At 33.0% G+C, this 27,062-nt stretch overlaps 1 protein-coding gene across 1 annotated transcript; it reads left to right on the forward strand.

Moving 5' to 3' along the window:
* Nucleotides 1-2,090: 2,090 nt before the first annotated feature.
* On the forward strand, nt 2,091-27,062 carry LOC132735851 (protein farnesyltransferase/geranylgeranyltransferase type-1 subunit alpha-like; the record flags this gene model as incomplete). The annotated part of the gene is given in 4 exon segments (XM_060722867.1): nt 2,091-2,268; nt 6,111-6,225; nt 25,475-25,579; nt 26,790-27,062. Coding segments are annotated over 4 exon segments (632 nt in total), but the record flags the coding sequence as incomplete, so codon positions are not given.

Here is a 27,062-nt window from a genome sequence, read left to right on the forward strand (position 1 = left end):
TCTTTCTATTGCTTAGTCCTAACATGTTTTATTTATTTATATATAATTTGCTCTTTTTATAAGTTGGTTTGTCAATGCATTTAATTGTGTGTATGCATGCCTGATGTTCCTCTGCTTAAATGTTTATGTGTCTTATATAAGCTGTGATGTGTGATCTTAACTTTTAGTATGTATATTAATGGTTTTTTATTATTAGATCTAATATGTATTACCTCTTACTTTTGTATGATATTGATGAATGCTAGTACAGTGCTGTTTGTATACTCTAATTGTTAATGCAATGCTATTTGTCTAATTTTATCATAACCATTTTGTCATTTATCATACCTTAAACATGTGTTTTATATTATTGTAGTCGGTGTAAAAAGCTCATCAGAGCTTATGTTTATTGTTGATGTATCCGACTTATAAATAAAATTTACTTGACTTGACTTGACTTGTAACCTTGTATCCATGTATTCCTTGTGAAAAAGAAAAGTAGTTGTTTGTGCCATATATAAAGACACCATGATAAATCTTATAATATCTAAAAGTTGGTACATACTGGCGAATAGTGTCATCAGAGACTGTATTCCAGCTATAATATAGCTCTGTGGTGTCAAGTTTTATTACCCTCCCCCCCCCCCCACACACACACAAAAGAAAAGAACATTAAGAATTGATATGTTTTTGCTTTAGAAAAACGAGCTGTCTGTCTTGGATATCAACAATTTCGTTTGGTTTTAATAGTTTTGTCGTGTATTCTGATTATTTCGTAACAAAATTCTAAGTGGACCCGGGGTCACTATACAGTTGCCCTTCATTCACCTTTATAACTCATTTTTTTTTCAGAATCTTGCAGGCGTTTTCAGTTCAATGGTACGTTATATATTAGTGGAAACTTCTGCAGGTACAAAGTGTAGAAATATAAGTAAAAATTGAAGTCCTGAGGAAACAAATTTGTTGAAATTTTGCAGTAAAGGACTAAAAGTCTCCAACAGAATATGATTAATAACAAAAGATGGCCTCTTTGTATAAAGTTGAACCTGATTCACTATAATTAACATGTGTATATGTTTAATAGAAAAAAAGTTTAAAAAGAATTTATAATACACGTTCTTTATTAATCATGTACTCCTTTTTGTTGATTTTATTTTTTACAAATATTTTTCTTTACCATAAGATGTTGATATTGTCCATGAAATGCTGTCACGTTGTTAAACAGCTGCACATAAATTGTTAAAGTAGTTTAAGCTGACTCTTTGTTAGGCACTTTGTTAAATCAGTAGGCCAACCAGAATTAGCTCCAGAAATAACAAATTTGAGATGCGATACGCAGCCTCTGTAAGGAATGTCAGACATTTCACTCCCAAGACATTTCACTATTGAGACGTTTCACTCCCAAGACGGTTCACACCTAGACGTTTCACTCCCATTTTGTCAATTGTATGGACGTTTCACTCCCATTTTTAGATGTTTTCATTATTTTCATTATGAAGGGAAAATTCAATTTCATTATTTATTTTGTTGAATTTGAGAGTATTGATAAGAAGAATTTATGAATTTGAAGAATGATTATAAAAGTATAATTTTTCTGAAATGTAACAGAATGTGTAAATAATTATGATCTACAGTGTAGTATCAGCTCAGAAAAGTGAATTTTGTCTCAATAGTGAAACGTCTGTCTACCCTCTGTAAGGTAGGGACATAAGTCAGAAGTCCATATTGAAATTTGCTGAGAAAACTCATGTGGGCACGTTGTGGAACAGAGATGATCAGAATTACATATAGGCCTATATAATACATGACTCCTGGTTTTATTTTTGAAGACATCCAGATTGGGTCCACATAAAAGTTATTCTATTCTATGAAAATGTTCAGATTAAATAAAATTGAAGGCCAAATACTATAGAAGTCCTAAACATGTGTTTTTTTAACAACCCTCGTATATTCGTCAAGTATTAATTTTGGTAGCCATGTTCTTACCAATGAATAATAGTAACAACATGCTGATTTTATACCCACATAATATCAATATACCAACACTATATCAATTTACTTTAAACGAAAAGATTTCCATTTCGTGTAAATGACTTTGACTGGTGATAACTGTCAATCGAACTCAACTTCACTCCTTTCGAGCGACAAAAATGTCGGATTCCAGTTCAGACGAAAGTAGTCAGGAAAGTTGGACTCCGTATTCGGAGCGAGACGAGTGGAACGACATCGCTCCTGTGTCTCAGGATGATGGGCCACACCCTGTGGTACAGATCGCTTACTCTGACAAGTGTGAGTATATGTTTATTTACGATAAACCGACACTTTTCCAAACCGGTACGAAATTGTGTAATGTGTTTTCGCGACTGTTTGTTTACAAACAATGCAAATTATGTTTACATTTTATGACTGTCATTGCTTGAGGTTAACAGATATATGTTCACATGGTAATGAATGTTTAATATCAATTAGTATGAGTTTCCTAGGTCCTTGGTTAAATTCGTCTTGAATTAATTTATTATTTAGACTGGTTCCTATCAAAATTAATTTTTTGACTGGCGGGATAATGAAGGAAGTTATAATTCATTAAATTATGTTTATGAATGTTCATAAAGGATAAGCATGGTATAAAATAAAATGTAATAAAATCATTAATCATGTCAGTACTTAAAATCCAGTGAATTTTTTTTATTTTGGAAATGGGTCCTGGTCTGGTTCAATTTGGAAAAAATGCAGTGAGATGCCTAGTTCTGGCTTCCAAAACTTTATAAGCCGCTCTTTAACATTTTTGTTTTTCATCAATGCGGCATTAAAGTTTTGGATTAGACTCGTTACGAAACCTAACCAGAATAACATTAGTTGATTTATTCTTGTTTTTCACTTGCAAATACACTTGACCGAATCAATTCTTGTGCATTTTACGATAAAACAATTATTTTAATATCATTCTATACTAATTAAAGTATAAAAATATTAATACCGTCATTAAAATTGCCTATTACTTGTAAAACATCAATTTATGCAGACTACAGCCGGCCATGACATTCAGGTGCCACGCGAGATCTCGTATGACGTCATTCGCGGGAACAGATTTGAATAGAGTCGTGTACTATATTTAGAACATTTTGTTGACATGATTTCGATATTTTTATTCAAGATAATGTTTTTATTTATTTTCATTAATTTTTTAGTACTTAAATATGATTTTATTGAAGATAAAAGTCAGTAAATCAACCTTTTCAATATCTTTAATAAAAGTAATTTATAAAAATATTGGAGGCACATGGGTTCATAAAGGTCAATCTCGTAATCACGTGGTCAAACATTTTGGCAATATGGCGGCCAAGTGCCGAAATTTTTACCTGTCGGAAACTATTAGGTGATTTATGTTCGTAATAAGATTTTTATTTGTCCATCCTTGGCTTATCAACAGATTATATATAGTTTTATCAAGGTATGATTCACTTTACTTCATGGCATGTTCGATGAATAAATACGAGCGTGTCAGATCCCTGGCACGATTATTGGTGGACTTTCCCTACGGGGTTATCTTCAGCGTTCACGTCATGTCATAGTATATAAACGGGTACGCTGAAGACCTTAAGCTATGAGATGCCAAATTTGGGATTTTTAAAAAAAAAGTTAATATCAAAATGCTGAAATTTTTTTATGTCAATTTTGACTTGATTTTGAAAAATGAAAATCATGTAAAACTTGCTGTTGTGACTCATGATGAGTCATTTAAATGGTTGTGAATATCAATTCAGCGGTTTTGCATGCTTGATTATCTTATTGTTACTATGTGAACATGTTCCATTGGCACAATATTAATTTTAATTTAGTATTTTTATGGGATTGATAATAATAAGCAGGGTTCTCTAAAAGATTGATCTTTTTGCCTTTTTTGCAAATGGAACCCATCAATTCTGTCCTAAATGTTCAAAACACAGCGAGAGATGTCTAAATTGTATTGAGTAATGGAGGCTGCCATTTTTTTTCTTGGATATTTTCCGTACCGCACCGTACAGTTACGGAAATTAAACCATTGTTTATTATGGGGCTGTGACTAAAAAAGGATTGGAGCACCACACTAAATACCGTATTCCGGTATATACCGGACAAGGCGCTTGAATGATAAAATGCTAGAATCTTGTCTTTTTACCCAACGGAATGAACATTAACAGGTCTAATTCATCTTTTCACACCGAATCAAGTACGATAATCAAGGAAAAATGTAAAAATCGGCGAAAAAAACGATATTTGTCTATTTTGTGATTATGATTTCTGCAAGTGTCTAGCGGTACTGCTCCAATCCTGTATTGAGTTAAATCCTTATTATGGTCATTATTTAGCTATGATTTTCTGATTATTTAGTTAAGTAAATATTTTGTATGAAAGTGATTTGTTTGAAGCAAATTGTGTTGTTCATGTTCAATTCTAGTCAATTTTGCCTAAACATTTGGTTCTTAAAGATTTTTCTAAGCTGTCAACATATGGCCAAGAATACAAAACGTATTATGCTTCTTTCAAAATTATCAAGGGAAGCACGATAAAGTGTTTTCCTGTTCCCATCAATTTATTACCTATCTATGTATTTGGTCCGGCTAAAAATCACCAGGTCCAGTAAGATTTGATATTTTACTGGCCCGAATGTCCTGTGCTTTTTAAAGTTTTTCGTGAAGATTGCATATTTTGTTATTGATAAGGTAATTACACCAACAGACTGAAAATTGTACTGATCTATTTGTAAATATTTTAGCTGAACTACCGGTAGTTAACACACAAAATAGATGTCTCTTCAGACCAGTCAGCTAAATTGCCAATAGCATGCACAGTAGATTTCAATTATGTTAACTTCCTAAATGAACAAATGCAAGCATTTTCTGCTCGCTGTATTAGATTTTAACTGGAATTTTTTGAGCTTCGAGAAGAAAGAGATAAAATCATGTGAGGTCAGAAACAATAATATCTTTTGTCTAGGATTATTTTTGTACATACACTTGGACGCATGTGGATAACTTATATGCGTACATGTCAAAATTTATGCGTACAGGGACGCGTCCCGTAAAACCCTGGCTATGTCCTGGAATAGACCCCATAGTTTAAGCCAGGAGTATATATATTCAAATTTTCTTTAGTGTATTATATACAAGTTTTAGTAAATAAATATACATACAAATGTAGGGTTCTAATCTAGGAGATTGCCAATTATGATTTATTTTAAAAACAAGCATACACTTTTCAATATATCCTTGGCTGTAGGTTGATTCTAGTCTGATTGAAGGGCTCAACCCTTCTTAAGCCCTTCTTGTTTTGAAAAACTTTCACCACTACTTGAATTTCTTCATGTTGGTCTCATGGCTATTATTAATAATTTTTATGTATATGTACAACTTTCAGCTTTCACTCCTGTATAATTTTTACACTGGTGTGTAATTTTTACAGCATAATGCTACAGTAAAAATTTTAATTTTATATGGTACTTCTCCATTCCAGTGTTTATCCAGCTTGATCACCTTTTGAGTCTATTACATTTTTCAGCAGATTATTCCATGTTTTAATTACAAATCGTGAAAACTGATTCAAGCAATGTGTTGTTCTACTACAAGGGATTTCTAGTTTTAGAGTATGACCTCTCATTGATAACTGAAAAAAAAAATTCAAAAGAGCAGTCATCTCAATCTTTAATATAAGTTACAGATCTTTCCCGGACTTATTTAGTACAGTTCTTTTTTAAATAGAAAAAAATATAAAAGAAAAATTAAGACTACAGTACCTGGGAAGGTGTTTTGTTTTGGTTTTGGTTCAGGTGTGTTATCTTATCTTGTTCTGTCAAAGTTGGATGGGTATATCCAGTTAAATCCGGCAGACTAAAGGTTGATAATTAATGGAATTAATTCTACAACAGTCAAGTGAAGAAAGGAACATGGTCTACAAAGAGCCAAAAAATGCCAAAATCATAAAATAAACAAGTAAAAATATTGCCTAGCAATATAAGTCCCCTACCAGAAATGGGAATTTTCAGTATCAACACGTAGCAAGTTTAAAATTGATATCTAAAGGGCTTCAAAAATATGTTTTGGTTTTCGCAAGTTATATGTTGCCACAACTTATATAATTTTTTATATTTTCAGTTCGTGACGTGTATGACTACTTCAGAGCTGTTGTTGACCGTAATGAAATCAGCGAGAGGGCCTTCAACCTCACTAAGGATGCTGCATCTCTCAATCCAGCAAACTACACTGTCTGGTATGTCAACTTATATACACATTCTGTATTTTACTTTATTGTTCCTAATTTTTATGCACTTGATTTTATGTCTGAGAATGCAGTCAAATTTACTGTGTTACATTTATGTAAAGGCCAGATAAATGGTTAGACTGATTTTTTTTTAGAAAAGAGTAGCAAAGTTTCATCCTCTCATAATTGTAAGAGTAACAGTAATAATTGGCATATTCCTATCAATTTTTTCAAATGGCATCAGTTATTTCAGAAAAATACTAACATCAGTACAGTGTAACTTCCAAAGTCCGGAACTTCTATAATCCGGAAACTTCTGAAATTAGAATTTATTCAGAGTCCCGAAATTTCTCATTCTGTTTTCTATGTAATTAATACTTCTGAATTACGGAACTTCTAAATTTTTAATTCTGAACGATTTTCTGGTAAAATTTAGGTTTAATCAATTCAAATTTACTTCCAAAATCCCGAAAATTGAAAAAGGTGTGAAGGAATATTAGACAACACCACAATAAATACAATGGAATATTTCTTAAATGAACAATGAATTAAATATAATTTTTCAGTATGAAAACAGTCTTAATATGTTGTTTAATTTTCCAAATATCTTACTGGATTACCTAATTAATTACATCTATGTTTACACCAATAATTTAATAAAATTGTTTCTTTCTTCCTAGCAATGAAACAGGCCTGTTTTCCTAAAATAATAAAAAAAATTGTGCATATTTTCTCTTAATATAATGCTCAGGCCCATTCCAAAACAAATTGTGCTTTGGCCCAGTGACTAGTATTCTTAACTATTTTAAGAACATAATATAACTTTAACAGTTTTGAAGTATGTAGCAAGAAGACCACTTTCTGCTACCTGCACAGTGACATTAAAACCATTTCTAACATAAAAAAACAACATTTCTTGAGTCTGTTCAAAAATATGCCAAACACTTGATTGTTATTACCATCATTCATGTTGAGAAAAAACTGCTACAAATCGGAAGGCAAATTGGAGAAAGAAAAACAAATATTGTAAAGGGGGGAATTTCAATAAAATATTATGTAATTTTACAATACAATTGTTTATTTATGATGATAAGTAAATTGTAAGTAATATACTGAAGTATTATATTTGTTAATAAAATAAATCTGCATTATGGAATGACAAACATGCATGGGATATTGTATATAGGCAGGTGCTGGCTGGCATTCTCACCATTCCATGAGAAGGTCATCTCTGTTATGTTCTGTTGACCGAATATTTCTTACTAGACATAGCTTGTCTTGTTTATATCATAAACTGGCAGTGCCGTAAAATGCTTATATTTAGTTTGCCCGATTTTTGTTTGTATTATAAAATAGTTGACTTTGGTTTGCCAGATTCCTTTGCAATATTTTTGTGTTGCTTTAAAGGGACTGGCCAAAACAACATGATATTCCTGTAGACCTGTCATTGATTTAGTGCAAAGGATATTGGCAAGACACCGATTTATCAATAAATACTCCCAAGTAATTTCTTGAATATGATTCACTTTCATTCCTGTTTCAATAATTTAAGTAAAATGCAATTAAAATAAAATCACGTTCTGTTCATAAGAATATTTTGTGTCCTGTTTATAAAATGTCCTTTGCATGATTTTTTATCTGACCATTTTTTGTCATCACTGATTTGAAATGTGTCCATTATTTAACCCCAGGTTAGTGTAAGACATGGCCACCTGCTTTTGTATATGTTTTGGATGAATTTTCATAATTTATAGACATTGAAAATGATAAGAATTATCAATTTTTTCAAAATGTGTATTGGTTATTGGTGGACAGAAAAATATCAACAATACATTGATATTGTCTCTATCGATGACAACTTTACTGTTTAGGAAATGATTTTTACTCAAATATGAGCATTATATATGTTGGTTATATAAATCCTGCAAGTGTGGTTGCTATGGCCACAGATTACAGCTTTTAATGCTAAATGGTGAAGATTTTATAATAGCATGTGAGACGTTTGTGAAATAAAGATAAGTATGCTATTACTAATAGTTCGTGCTGACTCAGTTTACATTTCATTATTGGCGTTTAAATAACTTGCACGCAAACCCTAATTGTCTATTGATTTAAAATTAAACAACAGTTGCAGAAAATAGATTCTACAGCCAGTGACTTTATGAACATGTATATAAACGCTGCTGTTGATGTTGAAAATCGTGCATAAAACATTTATTTTAGCTCAATAACTTAATATGATAGTTAATTTCACAGAAGAAGTAAACAAATTAACAACAGAATCAGCACCGTAAACAGATATGATAGATCATAAAAAACTGTGTGACTTCAAAATGGCATCGAACTTTGTTTTAGACAAAGTCACTGATCTGAAGGCGAGTTCTTCGCCCTAGATGCCGGGCCCTAGCTCAGTAGATTTTTGCTTACTTAAAATGCTCTGTATAGAGTCCACTTCCTGGATTTATGGTCATAAGTACAGAAGTTTTATGAGGACCCTTGACCCAAAGTGTTCTTTTTTTTGGCAGCATGATTTTATAGTTGATATTGGGTCATTTCCATTTGGAACATAATTATGTAAAATATGCAAGCTGAAACAACTTGTTTACATACTTGGAACAAAACTAGGTAGCAGCCTTGAATGCAAATTCCTAACAAAGCAATTCCTAATAAAGCACCAAAAATTGGTAAAAAAAATTCCCATTCTTCATTTAGGGTATTGGTCACTTTATATGCATAAAAAACATAACAAACAGCCTAGGTTCAGACCTAAATATCTTGGTTTACAGACATAAATTACCATTTCTCTAAATAAACTAGTTTAACAGGCCATTTGTAGTAACTATAAGAAAAGATGTTGGAAGACTTGAGCTTGAAACTAAAAAAAGAAGTAGAAACTTTGCTTGTGTTTTTTTGAAACACTGACTATAATAATTATTGCAGAGGGGAAAATTGTTCTACCACTTATAGTGTGCCACATACTATTTGAAGGATATAGAGGCTGGGTACTGTAGATCTATTAATCTTGTTATCTCTTATATCAGAAACTAAAGGATTTCCTGCAGATTTTTATGTAATGTTATTGTGAAGTAGTTAATTTTGGTGGTTAATAATAGATAAAGTGTTTTTCTGAGTTTTTATCAATGAAAAACATCATAACTTTTGTTGCATGTAAAGTTGTGACCTATAGAAACAAGATGATGATTTGGTAATTCTGTATGTATACAAATATACCGTAATATATGAATATAATGGTTATATGAATAGAATTAAAATGGTTTCAGAGCCAGTTACAGTTGCAGAGAATTCTTTTCATGTGCAAATGAACCTGATATATATGACACCTTTGAAGATAGTTCCATTGATAATGCTGTCTGGGATTTTGGTGTTTGGTGGATAATACAACAACTAATTTGTTCATATAATTCCTCCCCCCTCCCAAACATCCTTTGATATATTGGATTCCTCATTTTTGTACATATTTAACTCTTATTACCTGAAGCTGAATGGGATGAGCCTGTAACCACAAGTTTAAGTGTTGTTACCAGGTAGCCTGTAAGTCCGTGCAGTCTGGCCAGGCTCTTATACTCTTTACTGTTATTATACCCCCAAAAACGAAGTTTGGGGGGGGTATATAGGAGTCACTCGGTGGTCGGTCGGTCGGTCGGTTGGTCGGTCGGGCGGTCGGTCGGTCCAGACGTCCGTTGCATTTTCCTTGTCTGGAGCATAACTTGAAAACTAATGGTTGGAATTCAATATAACTACATACAATGGTCAAGCACATTGAGAGGAAGTGCAGTGCACAAGAACCATAACTCTATCTTGACTAATTACAGAGTTATTGCCCTTTGTTACTTTTCCTTGTCCGGGGCATAACTTGAAAACTACTGGTTGGAATTCAAAACAACTTCATACAATTGTCAAACACAATAAGGGGAAGTGCAGTGCACAAGAACCATAACTCTATCTAAAGTAATTACAGAGTTATTGCCCTTTGTTGCTTTTCCATCGCTTTTTTTTGTCCATTGCATTTTCCTTGTCCGGAGCATAACTTGAAGACTAATGGTTGGAATTCAATATAACTACATACAATGGTCAAGCACATTGAGAGGAAGTGCAGTGCGTAAGAAACATAACTCTATCTTGACTAATTACAGAGTTATTGCCCTTTGTTACTTTTCCTTGTCCGTGGCATAACTTTGAAACTACTGGTTGGAATTCAAAACAACTTCATACAATTGTCAAACACAATAAGGGGAAGTGCAGTGCACAAGAACCATAACTCTATCTAAAGTAATTACAGAGTTATTGCCCTTAGTTGCTTTTCCATTGCCTTCTTTTTTTTGTCCGGACCATAACTTGAAGACTAATGGTCGAAATTCAATATTACTACATACAGTGGTCAAGCACATTGAGAGGAAGTGCAGTGCATAAGAACCATAACTCTATCTAAAGTAATTACAGAGTTATTGCCCTTTATATCTTTTCCATTGCTTTCTTTTGTCCGGACTATAACTTGAAGACTAATTGTTGCAATTCATTATAACTTCATACAATGGTCCAGCACATTGAGAGGAAGTGCAGTGCACAAGAACCATAACTCCATTTTGACTTATTACAGAGTTACTGCCCTTTGTTTCTTTTCCTTGTCCAGAGCATGACTTTAAAACTACTGGTTGGAATTCAAAACAACTTCATACAATGGCCAAGCACAATAAGGGGAAGTGCAGTGCACAAGAACCATAACTCCGTCTTGACTAATTACAGAGTTATTGCCCTTTGTTACTTTTCCGTTGCTTTCTTTTGTCCAGACCATAACTTGAAGACTAATGGTTGGAATTCAATATTACTACATACAATGGTCAAGCACATTGAGAGGAAGTGCCCTGCATAAGAACCATAACTCTATCTAAAGTAATTACAGAGTTACTGCCCTTTATTACTTTTCCATTGCTTTCTTTTGTCCGGACCATAACTTGAAGACTTATCGTTGCAATTCATTATAACTTCATACAATGGTCAAGCACATTGAGAGGAAGTGCAGTGCATAAGAACCATAACTCCATCTTGACTAATTACAGAGTTACTGCCCTTTGTTACTTTTCCTTGTCAAGAGCATGACTTGAAAACTACTGGTTGGAATTCAAAACAACTTCATACAATGGTCAAGCACAATAAGAGGAAGTGCAGTGCACAAGAACTATAACTCTATCTTCAGTATTTATAGAGTTATTGCCCTTTGTTCTTTTTCTTTGTCTTTCTGGACTTATTACAGAGTAATTCAATTAAAATTCATGAATGGCCAACCACATTGAAAGGAAATGCAACATACATGAACCACAATTATCTTTAATTGCCCACAACCATAACTCTATGTTTCAATTCTATTACAAGGTATTCTGTTACTAGTAACATCCTCATTTCCGAAGCAGACTTGTAGGGGTATTAATCACATTTAGTGATAGTTCTAGTTTAAAATTTAAGCTTAGGTTTAGTATTTTGATATTGAAATACCCAATACTATGAATGAATTGTTCCAAATTTGAAGGAGGGCAAATCCATTACATGAATTTAGGAGAATAAGGGTTTGCATATTATTGTGTTTTGTTCTAGTCACAGCTTTTGAAGTTCAGATTCCACATTATAGCAGAAGATTATTGTTTCTACCAGATTAACATCTTAGATCTATACTTGTCTTATAAAAATTATTATATATATGAAAAGCGTGTAGGTGTTAATACTGAACTTGGCACACTTAAAAGTCACTGCTGATATTTCCTGGCTGGGTTCCAGCCCTTGGAGGAAAATCAGGTAACCTATTATCATTATCAAGTCACAGTCTGTGTTCAGTACATCAGATCAGTATCTGGATGTAGTATACAGACTTTTATTACCCACTTACAAATAGTAAATGATGCAATATCATAATTATCACACCTTGCGAGTGTTTTGAAATAGTCCCTGCCAAATGCTGTTTTGAAACAAACAAATATGAACAGTTGCTGTTTTGGCTGACATACAAACATGTGCATTGCATGTCACCTGTAATAGTAACTTAAATATGATGTTTTAGTTATTCAAGATGGAACTGTAGTAATTGCCAGGATTCATATTGGACATTAAACACATAATATTCTGAAAAAAAAAAAGAAAAAAAAAAAGTTCCATTTGATATTATTACGATCAATGTTATGCCATGAATTGTGATTTTTTTATGACTTCTTGGCAAGCAGTTAACAATTTAAAGGGGGCTTTTGGCTGACTGGTTAAGGTTGTTGTAACCAGTTTTCCCTCACTTTTGTGGTTTTAAGCCAGCTTACAAAACCTGGGTGGTTCTACTCTGGTGCCCATTCATCTATTAAATAATGCACAAAAGCCAGTAAAACTGGAAAATCACCTATTAATGTATAGTGACTTGTACTGTATTGGTGCAAAGTAAAACAACAAAAATAAAACCCCAAAGAAAATCAAAATCAAGTTTTTATAGATGCCTGTGTGGGTAGATGATTTCGGGGAAGGGCAGAGGGTAAAGGCAGGATTGATGTGTTCGAGTAACAGTAATACTAAGAGACTCATCCCGAGTGCCTCAATCCTTGCCAAATATTTGACATGTTTTCAACCACTTATATAGGTTAATTGATGCATACAAAAGAAAAGAATGTAATGCTTAAATTGACTATTTGTTATGCAAATGTAATTACATTGTGTCAATTAAAAACATCCATAAAAAACTTTTTTTATGAATACAGTTGTTCTGAAATTTACATTTATCATTTAAAAATTAGATTTAAAAAAAAAATTGTTGTGATTTTTGTTTACGCTGCAAATGTTGATTTATTTTCTTACTATGTGGCAATTGCTTAGTTGCTTTAATTTTGCAGATTATTCTTTATATTAAATTGCTGTGAATGTTAGTTTACAAATTCAGTCAGTTTGTTATTTGTATATTTTGTATATTCAGAAGTTATATGACAAAGTAAGCCAGGTTTCATATAAATTTTGATGTGAAATGTAAACAAAACATATATGAAAGTATAAACTGCCTGATATGTAAACAAGCTTTTGAATGTAAACTTAAAATGTTTACCTATATATACCAGATAATTACATGTATGTAAGAACATTTTATTTGTAGTTAAATTTCGCATTTCAATTTATGATATAATTTTAAACCTGAATCTGTTGGAATCAGACATGATAAAGTTTTTGCCATTAGGATTTAGCTCAAAAAGTAAAAAAAAATACACACACAACTTTTGCAATTTTTACCACCTTCAGTCCTTTAAGTGCCCATTGTGTCCCAGATAATGATGCTTTCATTTTTATGTCTGAAAAGTTTTTTATTAGCTCACCTGTCACAAAGTGACAGGGTGAGCTTTTGTGATCGCTTTTCGTCCGGCGTCCGTCTGTCGTCCGTCCGGCGTCCGTAAACTTTTACTTTAAATGACATCTCATCATAAACCACTAGGCCAATTTCATCCAAAATTCACAGGAATGTTCATTTGGTGGTCACCTTTAAAAGTTGTTCAAAGAATTTAATTCCATACTGAACTCTGGTTTAGCAAAAACTTAAAAAATCTTCTTTGAATAAACCCATATAGCTAGAGTTTAGATATTAAGCATGAAACATCTTCTAGTGAGTGTCTACAAAGTTTGTTCAAATAAAAGACCTGGGGTCAAAATTGGCCCCACCCGGGGGTCATTGATTTCCGTTATATGTGTATAGCAAAAACTTAAAATCTTCTTTGAAAAAACCCAAATAGCTAGAGTTTAGATATTAAGCATGAAACATCTTCTTGTAAGTGTCTTACAAAGTTTGTTCAAATAAAAGCCGTGGGGTCAAAACTGGCCCCGCCCAAGGGGTGTTATTGTTTTTAACTATATGTGTATAGTAAAATCTTAAAAAAAATCTTCTTTTAAAAAGCCCAATGCAGTGTTCCTACTTCTATTTTTCATTGGGGGTATTTTTACCCCTTACCTTTGAAAACTGGGGGTAAAATAAAAATTCAGGGGGTACATAAATTTGTACAATACTTATATGAAATTTAAGGATAATTCCAAAATCATACATCAGACAATTATGCTGCTTCCTTCAAGATTCACTAAACCACCGCCCCCCCCCCCCCCATTTAAGTAAAATTCATTGTGACCAACACATACTGGCCTATATCTCCATCTCAATTAAAATAACCATTATTTAAGTTATTTAAATTCATAAACAGCATATAAATTGTAACTACACACCTTTGAACAAAACAAAGCTTCCCTTTTGTTGATGTTTTTAATTAACAAAATCGGCATCGCGAAAATATGTGACAAATGAAAGTTCGTCAGTTTTCTGCAGAAACATTCACAATTCCAGTTGTTGCTGATTACAATTATATTAGAATTAATATTTTTTTATATTTTAAGACTGTTTTTCATCGGCTATTCTTACAGGTATCGTAAAACAAAAATTTCAAATTTGTAATTTACGGCAATAATTCCCAATGGGGGGTCTGTAAACTTCATTGTGAATTCGGAGAATTTCTCACATTTCATCAATTTCAATGCACTTTAAGTGATTTTTGTTTGAGAAATTGCTCAAAAGAATAATTTTTTAATTATACATGATTAAGTTTCCGACTTTCTGTGCGTATTTTTACCCTCTTGCCTAAATTTCTGTACGTGAATTTTGTTATTTATGCGTAAAATACGCACATATGTGCGTAAATGGGAACACTGCCAATGAGCTAGAGCTTAGATGTTTAGCATGAAACATTTTCTTATGGGTGCCTACCAAGTTTGTTCAATTAAAAACCCTGGGGTCAAAATTGGCCCAGCCCCAGGGGGTCATTGATTTTCCCTATATGCATGTAGTTAAAACTTAAAAAATCTTCTTTTAAAGAACTCAAAGAGCTAGAGCTAAGAAATTTAGCATCAAACATGTTGTAATAGGTGTCTACCAAGTTTGTTCAAATAAAAGCCCTGGGGTCAAATTTGGCCCCGCCCTGGGGGTCATTGATTTTCCTTATATGTGTATAGCAAAAACTTAAAAAATCTTCTTTGAAAAAACCGAAATAGCTAGAGTTAAGATATTAAGCATGAAACATCTTCTTGTAAGTGTCTACAAAGTTTGTTCAAATAAAAGCCCTAGGGTCAAAACTGGACCTGCCCCAGGGGTGTCATTGTTTTTAACTATATGTGTATAGTAAAAACTTAAAAAAATCTTCTTTTAAAAAGCCCAATGAGCTAGAGCTTAGATGTTTAGCATGAAACATCTTCTTATGGGGGGGGGGGGGGGTGCTATATACAGGTGAGCGATCTCAGGGCCATTATGGCCCTCTTGTTTTTTTTAAAACATGTATAAGTCATTGCTCAACTTCTGAGCTTTATTTTGCTTCTGTTGCTTTTACATCTACAGTAAGACAGTGGTTTAGTATTTTGTATGGAAGTTATAACAATTTGTTTACATTTTGCTACACTTTTATATTAAATAATTTTTGGTTAGCGCTTTCTTCAGGTAATATTTGCATCTAACATGTCTGAAAAATTATTTTAAATGTTATAAAATTCATGTTTGTCATTTAATAAGAAAGAAAATTTTAATCATTTCATAATGGGCCTTTGATATTGACAATGGCTGCACTACATACATGTACTGAATATAATTATTGAATATTTGTGCAATTACTGGTATGTTAACTTCCAATGCAATTCAATATATCTATTTACTGCAGCACAGACTTATTAAAATATTTAATGCTTTTATTTGTGAAAATGCTTGTCAAATCAATACAGTTTTATTCAGCTCTACCTTAGTGTCACTTGGCATCAATACTTGGCAACAACATGTGCTTATATATTGTATTCTTTCCGGAATTGCGTAATGTTCTCTTGAGAGATACTGTAATAAACAAAGATGTGATTATATATATAACAGCCCTGATTGATTATGATGCAGTAATGTTGTTGTTATTGTTGTGTTTGTTTTGATTTTGTCTGTTTATGTATTGTTGTTCAGTGTTTGTTGTTTGTGGTATAAAGCTAAAAGGCCTTTTCCAACATGACAAGAGTTTTAATTTCCAAAATTCCACTATATATCCAGGAAGATCTCCTGCCTAGCCCCCTCTCTCCTGCATCCCCCCTAGGACACACTTTAAACATTATCAGTATATTCAGGTGATGTTAAGGGGTTTTTAGGTGTTGAAATGTTTAAATTATGTATTAAACTCTATAGAAATATTGCAAGTTGAAGTCATGATTGTTCTGTGCTGTTGTTTTGATTCCAATTTTCCATGAAAAGGATATATTATTAAAAAATTGGTATTTTTTTTAGACATTTGAATTTTGCTGCTATCAAATTTATTTTGAAGGATTATAGTTGAAGTTTCAGAAGATTAATAATATCATGATTCTGCTAAATTTTTATATTGACCTTTGTTTGACAGTGACCTTTGTTTTACCTTGACCTTTGTTAAATCTCGACCTTTGTTTAATCTTGACCTTTGTTTAATATTGACCTTTATGTAAATGATTGTAACAATTTTCACCAGTACTGTTATTTCTTTACATTTGTATAGCCTCCTATTTTGCCTTTATTCAAAATGTTTAACCACTATTAGTTATTTATCTAAATATATTTCCCAAACATTTATATTTCATCATTCTAGTTTAAACATGGCTTAGTTTTGAAGCTCAGATATTCCCAGATCACACTAAAATGTGAAAAAAGGCTGTAACATACTTGGCTGTTATTTTACAAAAAAATTTAGACATGTCAATATTTACATTTTGTTTTATCAAAGTGGTCAAGGTCTTGTATTATAAACCCAAAGATACCAGTCTTCCAACATAAACTTAAAGTCTTCTATTTTTAAAATGCCATTATCACAAAACAAAGTTTACCTGCACTCAAATTTCAACTCTTTAGCAAGATTTGTTGTGATTGATGCTTTAAACTTGTGCCTTGAAGTTTATTTTTAACCTGACTTGGAGCATTTATTATACCCCCACAAACGAAGTTTAGGGGGGGTATATAGGAGTAAGCTTGTCGGTCGGTCGGTCGGTCGGTCGGTCGGTCTGTCGGTCGGTCCACATCATGGTTTCCAGACGATAACTAGAGTTTGGAATGAGGTATTGTAATCAAACTTGGTATATAGCAACCTTATGTGGAAACTCCGGTTGGTATTGAATTTGGACCCCCTGGGGTCAAGGTCAAGGTCACTGTTACTAAAAATAGAAAAATGGTTTCCGGACAATAACTAGAGTTAGGAATGAGATATTATTATCAAACTTTGCGTATAGCAAGCTTATATGAAGCCCTGGGTTGGTATTGCATTTAGGCCCCCTGGGGTCAAGATCAAGGTCATGGTTACTAAAAATAGAAAAATGGTTTCCGGACAATAACTTGAGTAAGGAATGAGATATTGTAATCAAACTTGGTATATAGCAAGCTTATATGAAGACCTGGGTTGGTATTGTATTTGGACCCCCTTGGGTCAAGGTCAAGGTCACTGTTACTGAAATAGAAATATAGTTTCCGGACAATAACTAGAGTTAGGAATGAGATATTGTTATCAAACTTGGTGTATAGCAAGCTTATTTAAAGACCTGGGTTGGTATTGCATTTGGACCCCCTGGGGTCAAGGTCAAGGTCACCGTTACTAAAAATAGAAAAATGGTTTCCAGACAATAACTTGAGATAGGAATGAGATATTGTAATCAAACTTGGTGTATAGCAAGCTTTTATGAAGACCTGGGTTGGTATTGTTTTTGGCCCCCTGGGGTCAAGGTCACCGTTACTAAAAATAGAAAAATGGTTTCCGGACAATAACTAGAGTTAGGAATGAGATATTGTTATCAAACTTGGTGTATAGCAAGCTTATATGAAGACCTGGGTTGGTATTGCATTTGGACCCCCTGGGGTCAAGGTCAAGGTCACTATTCCTAAAAATAGAAAAATGGTTACCGGACAATAACTAGAGTTAGGAATGAGATATTGTAATCAAACTTTGTGAAAAGCAAGCTTATTTGGAGACCCAGTTGGGATTACAATTAATTGAAATATTTCTTTGTTCACAGTTGATAGTTTGTGTTGAAAGTTTCCTTCAGACTACTTTTTTTTTCAAAAAGTTGCTGGTGGGGGTATTAATCACCTTCAGTGATAGGTCTAGTTTTGTTCTTTATTTAAATTGAGATGAAATTGGGTTTCCTTTCATATTAATCTTCATATGTTTTGAGTTTATGATTCAATGTTATACTTCTCTGTTATTTTGGTAGTATGTGACAGTCACTCAGTATCAGCTATTAAATTGTACACCCCCATCCCTCACCATACTCTGCCCCCTACCCCCCACCCCCAAAAAAAGAAAAAAAAGAAACAACTAAAAAAAAAGAAACAATTAAGTAAAAAAAAAGACAACAACAAAAACAATAATAAAACAACAAACATTTACAAAAACAAACAAAACAACTCCTGGGACCAACAATCACAAAACCAGCTAAATTATCAGCTTCTAGCCCTCTTCATCCCCGAACAAAAAACTCCCAACAGTCACATTAAACACCTTTTATATTTGAAAAAAAAAGAGACCTTTGAACAGTTTATATATAGAAAATACATAGCAATTTCAAACCAGAGGCATATAGAAATTTGATCAAGGAGTAGTAGATACAATTATGAAATTGTCGTTGAATGAGAAAAATACTTTATTATTTATATATCAATATTTTATTTCTTTAATAATGAGCATTAATATAATCTCTTTCGCATGAAGAAATAAGAATTGAAGAATGGCATTATTTGGGGACATTTAGTTTAATATAATCTTATTGTTGACCCAATCTTTCATCGTAAGTTTGCGCAGTTTTGTCGATTTAAATCTTTTTCATTGTGGAAGGTATTTTGTTGGATATGTAATTAAGATATTTGGGTCATAAGATCATTGATGTGTATCTCAGAAGTCAAGTTACTGTTACATTTGTAAACTGTCATTAAAATTCATTTGAACATTGAAGTTTCAAAATAAGATATTTTTTAAACCTAAAGGTTTGCATTACTTTCTGTCCACCTTTAAAGGCACATTATGCCTCGGAAATGAATACATTTATTCTACTACAGAGAAATGGCAAACATGTGATTTAGAATGTTGTAATAACCCATTTAAAGAGCATTGCTAGATGCTTAATTCACATTGATAGAGTAGCACCTGAGTGATGACAGCATTTGTAAAATGTCTACAGGTATTGTGACTTCCATACAAAATTCTAAATCACTTTAGAAGGGCACCTTGTGCCTCAGAAATGATTTTAAATTTTTACTTTTTTAGAAAGTGCAAACATAAATACTGTTTGATTATAATGGATATAATGGTTATAGCAATATATTTGGGCTTAATGGGCCTTTAAGTAGATTAAAACTCAGGTAACACTGAATACAGTTAGATCACTTCTAAAAATGTATCGTTTAAATCTATAATTATGGATTAACAATGTTTTGTTGCCATAACTTCTTGTCAACATGGTTCTTTGTTATATGCTGTATCATTACATGCCTGAAGTGTTATATTTCTTGGAGGAAGTCCAGACTTTATACGTCATCATTGAATGTTTTTTGGGGGGATTAGTCCTTGACATATGAAAGCTTCTGCAGGGTATAGAATAAAAAAGGTTAAAGACATAACTCATACTTATTGTTCTTGTTTGTTAAATGTCTGGTTTAATTACAAAGGTGTGTCTTTAAATGAAAGCTCATTGCTTTTATTGTTTCTGTTAAAGAATTGAATGCTGTTTGGATTTTTAGAGATTTTAAAGTCATGCCTATTTATGAGTCATGAATTGATTTAGTTTATTAATGGTAATAATGAAAATCAGTATGGAAAATAAAGAGGCTTTGTAAAGATTGAAATAAAAAGGCTTACCTCACCCATGATTTCAAATGACTGAGAAGTGCAATGACTGGCAGACCGGCCTCCCAAGTATGTTGGGAAATACCCATTCATTGTGTTATAGATTTATAACAAATATCTTAATCTAAACAAATGGCTAAACCTTCCTTTAAGATAAGACTTAAAATCTGATATAGATCTGTTTTTCTAAAATGTATATGAGCCGCGTCATGACAAAACCAACATTGTGCGTTTGTGCCCAGCATGAATCCAGACCAGCCTATGCATCCGCGCAGTCTGATCAGGATCCATGCTGTTCGCTAACAGTTTCTCTACTTGTAATAGAGTTGGTAAGCGAACAGCATCGATCCTGATCAGGCTACGCAGAGGCGCAGTCTGGTCTGGATCCATGCTGGTCGCAAACCCACTATGTTGGTTTTGTCGTGACACGGCTCTATATTGATACACATTTATATTATTCTTACCTTGCTTGAACTGGAAGTGATTTAAGCCTTTGCCACCAGTATAAGTCTCAGTCAGGCCCTTGCCTGCACCTCCATATAGTTTGACCCCATAACCGATAATGAACAATTCCAGAATGGGAAGCTTGTCAAGACATTAAAGAAATACAGCAGGTTTTGGGCTTTACTGCAAATATTTGATTTAATTTTTTCTCTGTGTAAAACTTACCACAAAGTCATGATTATTTGCACAGACTTTTATAATTATGTTATTCAACAAGATGTATTCATTTAATTTTGATGTTTATGTAATTTGGACACAACTTGAATTAAACATCTTGACAAATGTGTGCAAATGAAATATTAAAACAGTTGGGGGATAAGTCTTCTAACTGTCTAACATTGAAGAAAGTCTTGACAGATCTGTGAATTTCCGCATTTAACCAGTCTTAATGTCCGTTCTATTTCTGGCTTCAGGGAATCATGTGTTTTCTAAATAAAGTAAAGTATCATTTGATGTCAGTTTACGTGATATTTTGTTGGTTTTTTAGCTCGACTTTTCTATGAAAAGGGGAGCTATCCTACTCGCCCCGGCGTCGGCGTCGGCGTTGGCGTCACACCTTGGTTAAGTTTTTCGTACCACCCCACTTTATTTCAGAAGTATTACAAGTATGGCTTTGAAACTTACCATACTTGTTCACCATCATAACCTCCATCTACAGACAAGAGTACATAACTCTGTCAAGGTTTTTGACAGAATTATGGCCCTTTTTTGACTTAGAAAGTGTATTGAGCTTGGTTAAGTTTTTTGTACCACCTCACTTTATTTCAAAACCATTGGAGGTATTGCTTTGAAACTGACCATTACTTGTTTACCATCACGACCTTCATCAACAGACAAGAGGACATAACTCTGTCAAGGTTTTTGACAGAATTATGCCCCTTTTTGACTTAGAAAATACATTGAATATGGGTAAAATCCACTTATTGCCTTAACCCTTTGAGATATTGCTTTGAAACTTTTAATGCTATTTCACATCATTACCCCCATCTGTACGCAAGAGAAGGTAACTCTGTCAAGGATTTGTTTTAAAAATTAAGGCCTTTTATCGACTTAGAATCTTGGTTAAGTTTTTAGTACCAGTCCACTTTTTGACTGAACTGTTTGAGATATTAATTTGAAAGTTGGAATACTTGTTTACAATCATGATTCCCAAACATGTCCAGGAGAAGGTAATTTCTGTCAAAGATTTTATTTGAATTATGGCCCTTAACTGTCAATGTTTTGTATTATAGGCAAGCACTAAAAAACTTAAAAAATCTAAAAAAATTCATTCCTATCCACTGAACCTGCAGTGTTCAAGGGTATCACACAATTCAGTAAAATAATTCTTCACTAAATATCTTAATGCTCATGGCCATTGTTCACTTTAAAAATACAGAGATTCTTGTATTGCCTTTTACTGCAAAAACTTTTTTTATTGGCAAGCAATAAAAAAGTCGAGCGCGCTGTCTTACGGACAGCTCTTGTTTTGTCTTATTTTGCCGGGTTTTGTTTTCTTGTGTAATCAATAGTTCTCCATAGATTTATAGTTAATTCTGCTGCAACTGCATGAGAAAAGCTATTGTATGATCGCGGAAATTTCAAAGTGCATGTTTTACAATGCAACAGAATGATTAGATTATTTTTTTCTTCATTATTTTTTACTGGGACTTGATTTTAAGGAACTCCACTGAGGTTCTAAAGCCCAAATACTTAAAATTTGAATTTTTTACAAAGAGCAGCTGGGACACTTAATTAAAACAGAAAGATATATGCAAAAGATACTTAAGAAATATTCTGAGAAATAATTTGAAAATTGTAATTTTGTGCTATTTTTAGCCCTCTTTGTTTCCAAATTTGGGCTATAATTTATAATAAGAATAAATATTTTGGAAAAACATAGTGAGCAATTGATCTGAAATTTTGCATACAAGTTGTTTGTCTAGACTTACAACAAATGTAACATTAAACTCCATCCCGTCATGTCAAGAAAAAACTTATTGAAGTCCCTTTAATATGGTATTGCTTAGAATAATTGGTATTAGTTTCAGTTGAAAATGTATATATTACTTGCTGACACAGTCATTGGACTCATTTTAGCTGTCTGGACTCAAGTTGTAGAAAAATGATTGTGGTTTGACGATTATTACAGGGCAGATATTAAAACAAAAATATGTGTTTTTGATTAAAACATTTCTGTTTTCATATTATAAAAAAGAGGCAACATTTAAATGAATTATATGAACGGTATATGTTTATAATGAAAATTGTAGTGAAATCCTTGATGTGATTCGATAATAGTCATTGACCTAGTTTTTTTTTTAAGTTGTTGCTATTTAACATATATAACACGCTGGGAAAATTGTCGTTTGCTTCAAACATTGTCTGCTTGATTTTTAGCTCGACTTTTCTATGAAAAGGGGAGCTATCCTACTCGCCCCGGCGTCGGCGTCGGCGTCACACCTTGGTTAAGTTTTTCGTACCACCCCACTTTATTTCAGAAGTATTACAAGTATGGCTTTGAAACTTACCAAACTTGTTCACCATCATAACCTCCATCTACAGACAAGAGTACATAACTCTGTCAAGGTTTTTGACAGAATTATGGCCCTTTTTTGACTTAGAAAGTGTATTGAGCTTGGTTAAGTTTTTTGTACCACCTCACTTTATTTCAAAACCATTGGAGGTATTGCTTTGAAACTGACCATACTTGTTTACCATCACGACCTTCATCAACAGACAAGAGGACATAACTCTGTCAAGGTTTTTGACAGAATTATGCCCCTTTTTGACTTAGAAAATACATTGAATATGGGTAAAATCCACTTATTGCCTTAACCCTTTGAGATATTGCTTTGAAACTTTTAATGCTATTTCACATCATTACCCCCATCTGTACGCAAGAGAAGGTAACTCTGTCAAGGATTTGTTTTAAAAATTAAGGCCTTTTATCGACTTAGAATCTTGGTTAAGTTTTTAGTACCAGTCCACTTTTTGACTGAACTGTTTGAGATATTAATTTGAAAGTTGGAATACTTGTTTACAATCATGATTCCCAAACATGTCCAGGAGAAGGTAATTCTGTCAAAGATTTTATTTGAATTATGGCCCTTAACTGTCAATGTTTTGTATTATAGGCAAGCACTAAAAAACTTAAAAAATCTAAAAAAATTCATTCCTATCCACTTGTTCACTTTACCATAAATTATGTCATAATAAAATAATTCTTCACTAAATATCTTAATGCTCATGGCCATTGTTCACTTTAAAAATACAGAGATTCTTGTATTGCCTTTTACTGCAAAAACTTTTTTTATTGGCAAGCAATAGAAAAGTCGAGCGAGCTGTCTTACGGACAGCTCTTGTTTAAATTTGTTTGATTTTCTAAAAATTAAAGGAAAAAGTACTTGACAAGACATTGAGGTATAGGGTGGCACTGATGTCTCGTACCTTGCTGTGCGTAAAGGTTATTGTGATCCACTCTCTGGAGGCCATTTAGAGTTGATAATGGTGTTAGTTTACAAAATAATCAGTATTATATTTTACTGTGACAGGGGCATTTACCAGGTGAATTATACTCTGTCACAATTATAACCTTGTTACCTTTCTGTTTTGGACCCAATGTAGGGCACTTTAACTAAACAAAAACAAATTTTGTTATTACATTAAGCTTATAAAATATAAATTTCAAAAAGAAATCAAGAGGGCAAAAACCTAATAGTGATACATGCAAGCAACTGAGAATTTGAAAAGCTTAGAAAATTTCCAAACCTTTGGACATGCTGTAACAAGTATTAAATTTCATTTTGATGGGATGCGGGATGGCAGATGTTCAAAATGGCACATTTTGAAGGGTGGGGGAGGGGCATGTTTCCTTTGAAAGTCAGTTGTCTCAGATTTTCTCTGACCCTCACCGCACACACACATAAACACCAAAAAAGTTCATAGAACAAGTTTGAGTCTTTAAATCTTTAACAGCCATTTCTTCTGCTCGCAGAATATCTACATGACTGTGTGTACTCTTATTTTGTGCAACAAACGTCAAATTAAAAAAAAAAAAAAAAAAAAAAAAAAAAATTAATTATCATTTCACTGAAACCTTGCTCACTTTCATGATTATTTTCTCAGATATATACATGTAACACAGTCTTTGTTGAACTGATGGGTGGAAGTAATTGAAATTTATACTAAACTGACAGATTGATTTTCTGATAAATTTCAAACTTGTCAAACTGAATAGTGGGTTAATTTAGACTTTGATTGCTAGATATGTGCCCTAAGTTGACATTCAGGTCAGATCATATTATTCTTATACATATCAAGTAAGATATTGAGTGGAATAATTTGTCTCGGAGATATTTCATTGTGATATCCCCACTGTTTATAACACATAATTTTCTTTGGCCATAAAATTTTGTATTTATTTTCATGTAGTTTGTTATATCCATATACATGTATTATAAAGATTGTAAAATTATTTTAACTGGAGTATAATTGTATTATCCCAGTCACAATGGAAAGGTTATCATTTTGCAAACAATATTTGATATGCAGCTATTCTTTTATATTGAAAATGTAAGTCTTTACTCTTGGTGGCAACAGAATATTCCCATACTACTAGAGCAGACCAAAATCAGCTGGTACAGCCTTAAAGCCGATCTGATCATAGTCTCTTCTGTTCTGTTTGCTATTCAGTCAGTACTTATTTTGAAATTTTCCTTGGCTGTGTCCAGATTGGAAGTTGAAAGGTCCATTGAAGATATTATAAAGAAAATCGGTCCTCTGTTATTTGCAGTATCTTGCCAAAAAAAAAAAAAAAATGTTGGCTAACTATTTTCTGGTATGTTTAATATATCAATACATGTAGTTATGTTTGTGTATATTTTCAGGCATTTTAGACGTGTGCTGTTAAAAGGCCTAAATAAAGATCTGAAAGAGGAATTACAATACATCACTCGTGTGATCAACTCACATCCAAAGAACTATCAAGTCTGGTAAGAAATAGAATTTATATTGTTTCTTTTTATTTTTAGAGACATTCAAAAACAGTGCTTAGATGAAAAAAAAAGAAGTTTTCTTAGAACTGATTAACTGGAAAACCTGTAACACTATTTGCTGCTGGTTTGTCTTGTCCTAAATAGTTATCCAGCTACATGACCTTTACACAGGTGATTCCTTCACCAGGTGATTCCTTCACCATTGATTGATCATCAGCGTTCCTTCTTACCCGCACATCACCACCATTTAATGAGTAAATTAAACCTAATAAAGTTAAAATATTAAATTTAAAACAGGCTTCAAGAAATTAAATACATTTTTTAAAGTTCAATGACTTGTAATATTGCAATTAGAATATGTGGACATGTTGTTTAAATCTTTTGGATTGGTTTGATGTATTACTAATCTCACAAATGATCAAGAAAGTAGTTCCTGTGTTAAATGAATGCATTGTTATGACTTTGTATTGATTGTTATGACTCTGTCTGGAGTTTATAACAGAGAGGGAATAAGAATATCAATCGGATTATATGATTGGATCATAATGAAAGTAAACACAGAAACTTTGGATTTTTTGTTTGGAAAACTGGTTCACCCATAAATGATACAGGGCTTCCATTTAATTCCGAAATTTGGAAGTCATAGACTGCAGATTGTCTCACATTGGAAGTCTCATTCTTTAGGTTAAGAAGTCTCATTCTTTAGGTTAAGAAGGAAAGGGAATAAATTTTGGAAGTCACAAGCCCAAATCCAGAATCAAGGAGTAAATGACTTTCAAACTTACATTTACGGAAGCCCTGATGATAGTGAAAAAATCCCAACTTGTGTATAGTCATGCGACCAGTGTAGAGCCAGGCGTGAACCTGCTCATCTATACAATGTGACTGGTCTTTACTAATTTTAGTCCTAAACCGGCCGGAATTGAAAGTAATAAGCCTTTGCCACCTGAATTATAAATCTTAGAGCCAGGCCAGCCTGCACATCTGTGCTGTGTGCGTGCAGTTTTATTAATAGGCTCAATACTGTTGATAGCTAGATGTTTGTAATTTTGTTTTGAAATTTCTTGGACTTTGAATGTACTGTACCAAATTCAAAGCAGGGCCATTCCATTTCAAAACATGTGAGATTGTAACATAAACCCTGGACAGTTCCATAGGACTCTATTATCTGTGTAATCAAATAATGTGTTCTGAAAATAATTTTCAGGCACCACAGACGTGTTATTGTGGAATGGTTGCAGGAACCTTCACAAGAACTTGACTTCACCGGTAAGATCTTACAAGGGGACGCCAAAAACTACCATGCTTGGCAACACCGTCAGTGGGTTATACGAGAATTTGACCTCTGGGACAACGAGCTGGAGTACGTTGAGAAACTGCTAAGGGAGGACTTGAGGAACAATTCGGCGTGGAACCAACGTTATTTTGTCATCAACAATACATCGCAGTTCACCGATGAAATTATAGACAGGGAGATTAG

The sequence above is a fragment of the Ruditapes philippinarum genome, unplaced genomic scaffold (assembly GCF_026571515.1).
Source record: "Ruditapes philippinarum isolate M1 unplaced genomic scaffold, ASM2657151v2 ctg3259_1_1_1_1, whole genome shotgun sequence".
Classification (NCBI taxonomy): domain Eukaryota; kingdom Metazoa; phylum Mollusca; class Bivalvia; order Venerida; family Veneridae; genus Ruditapes; species Ruditapes philippinarum.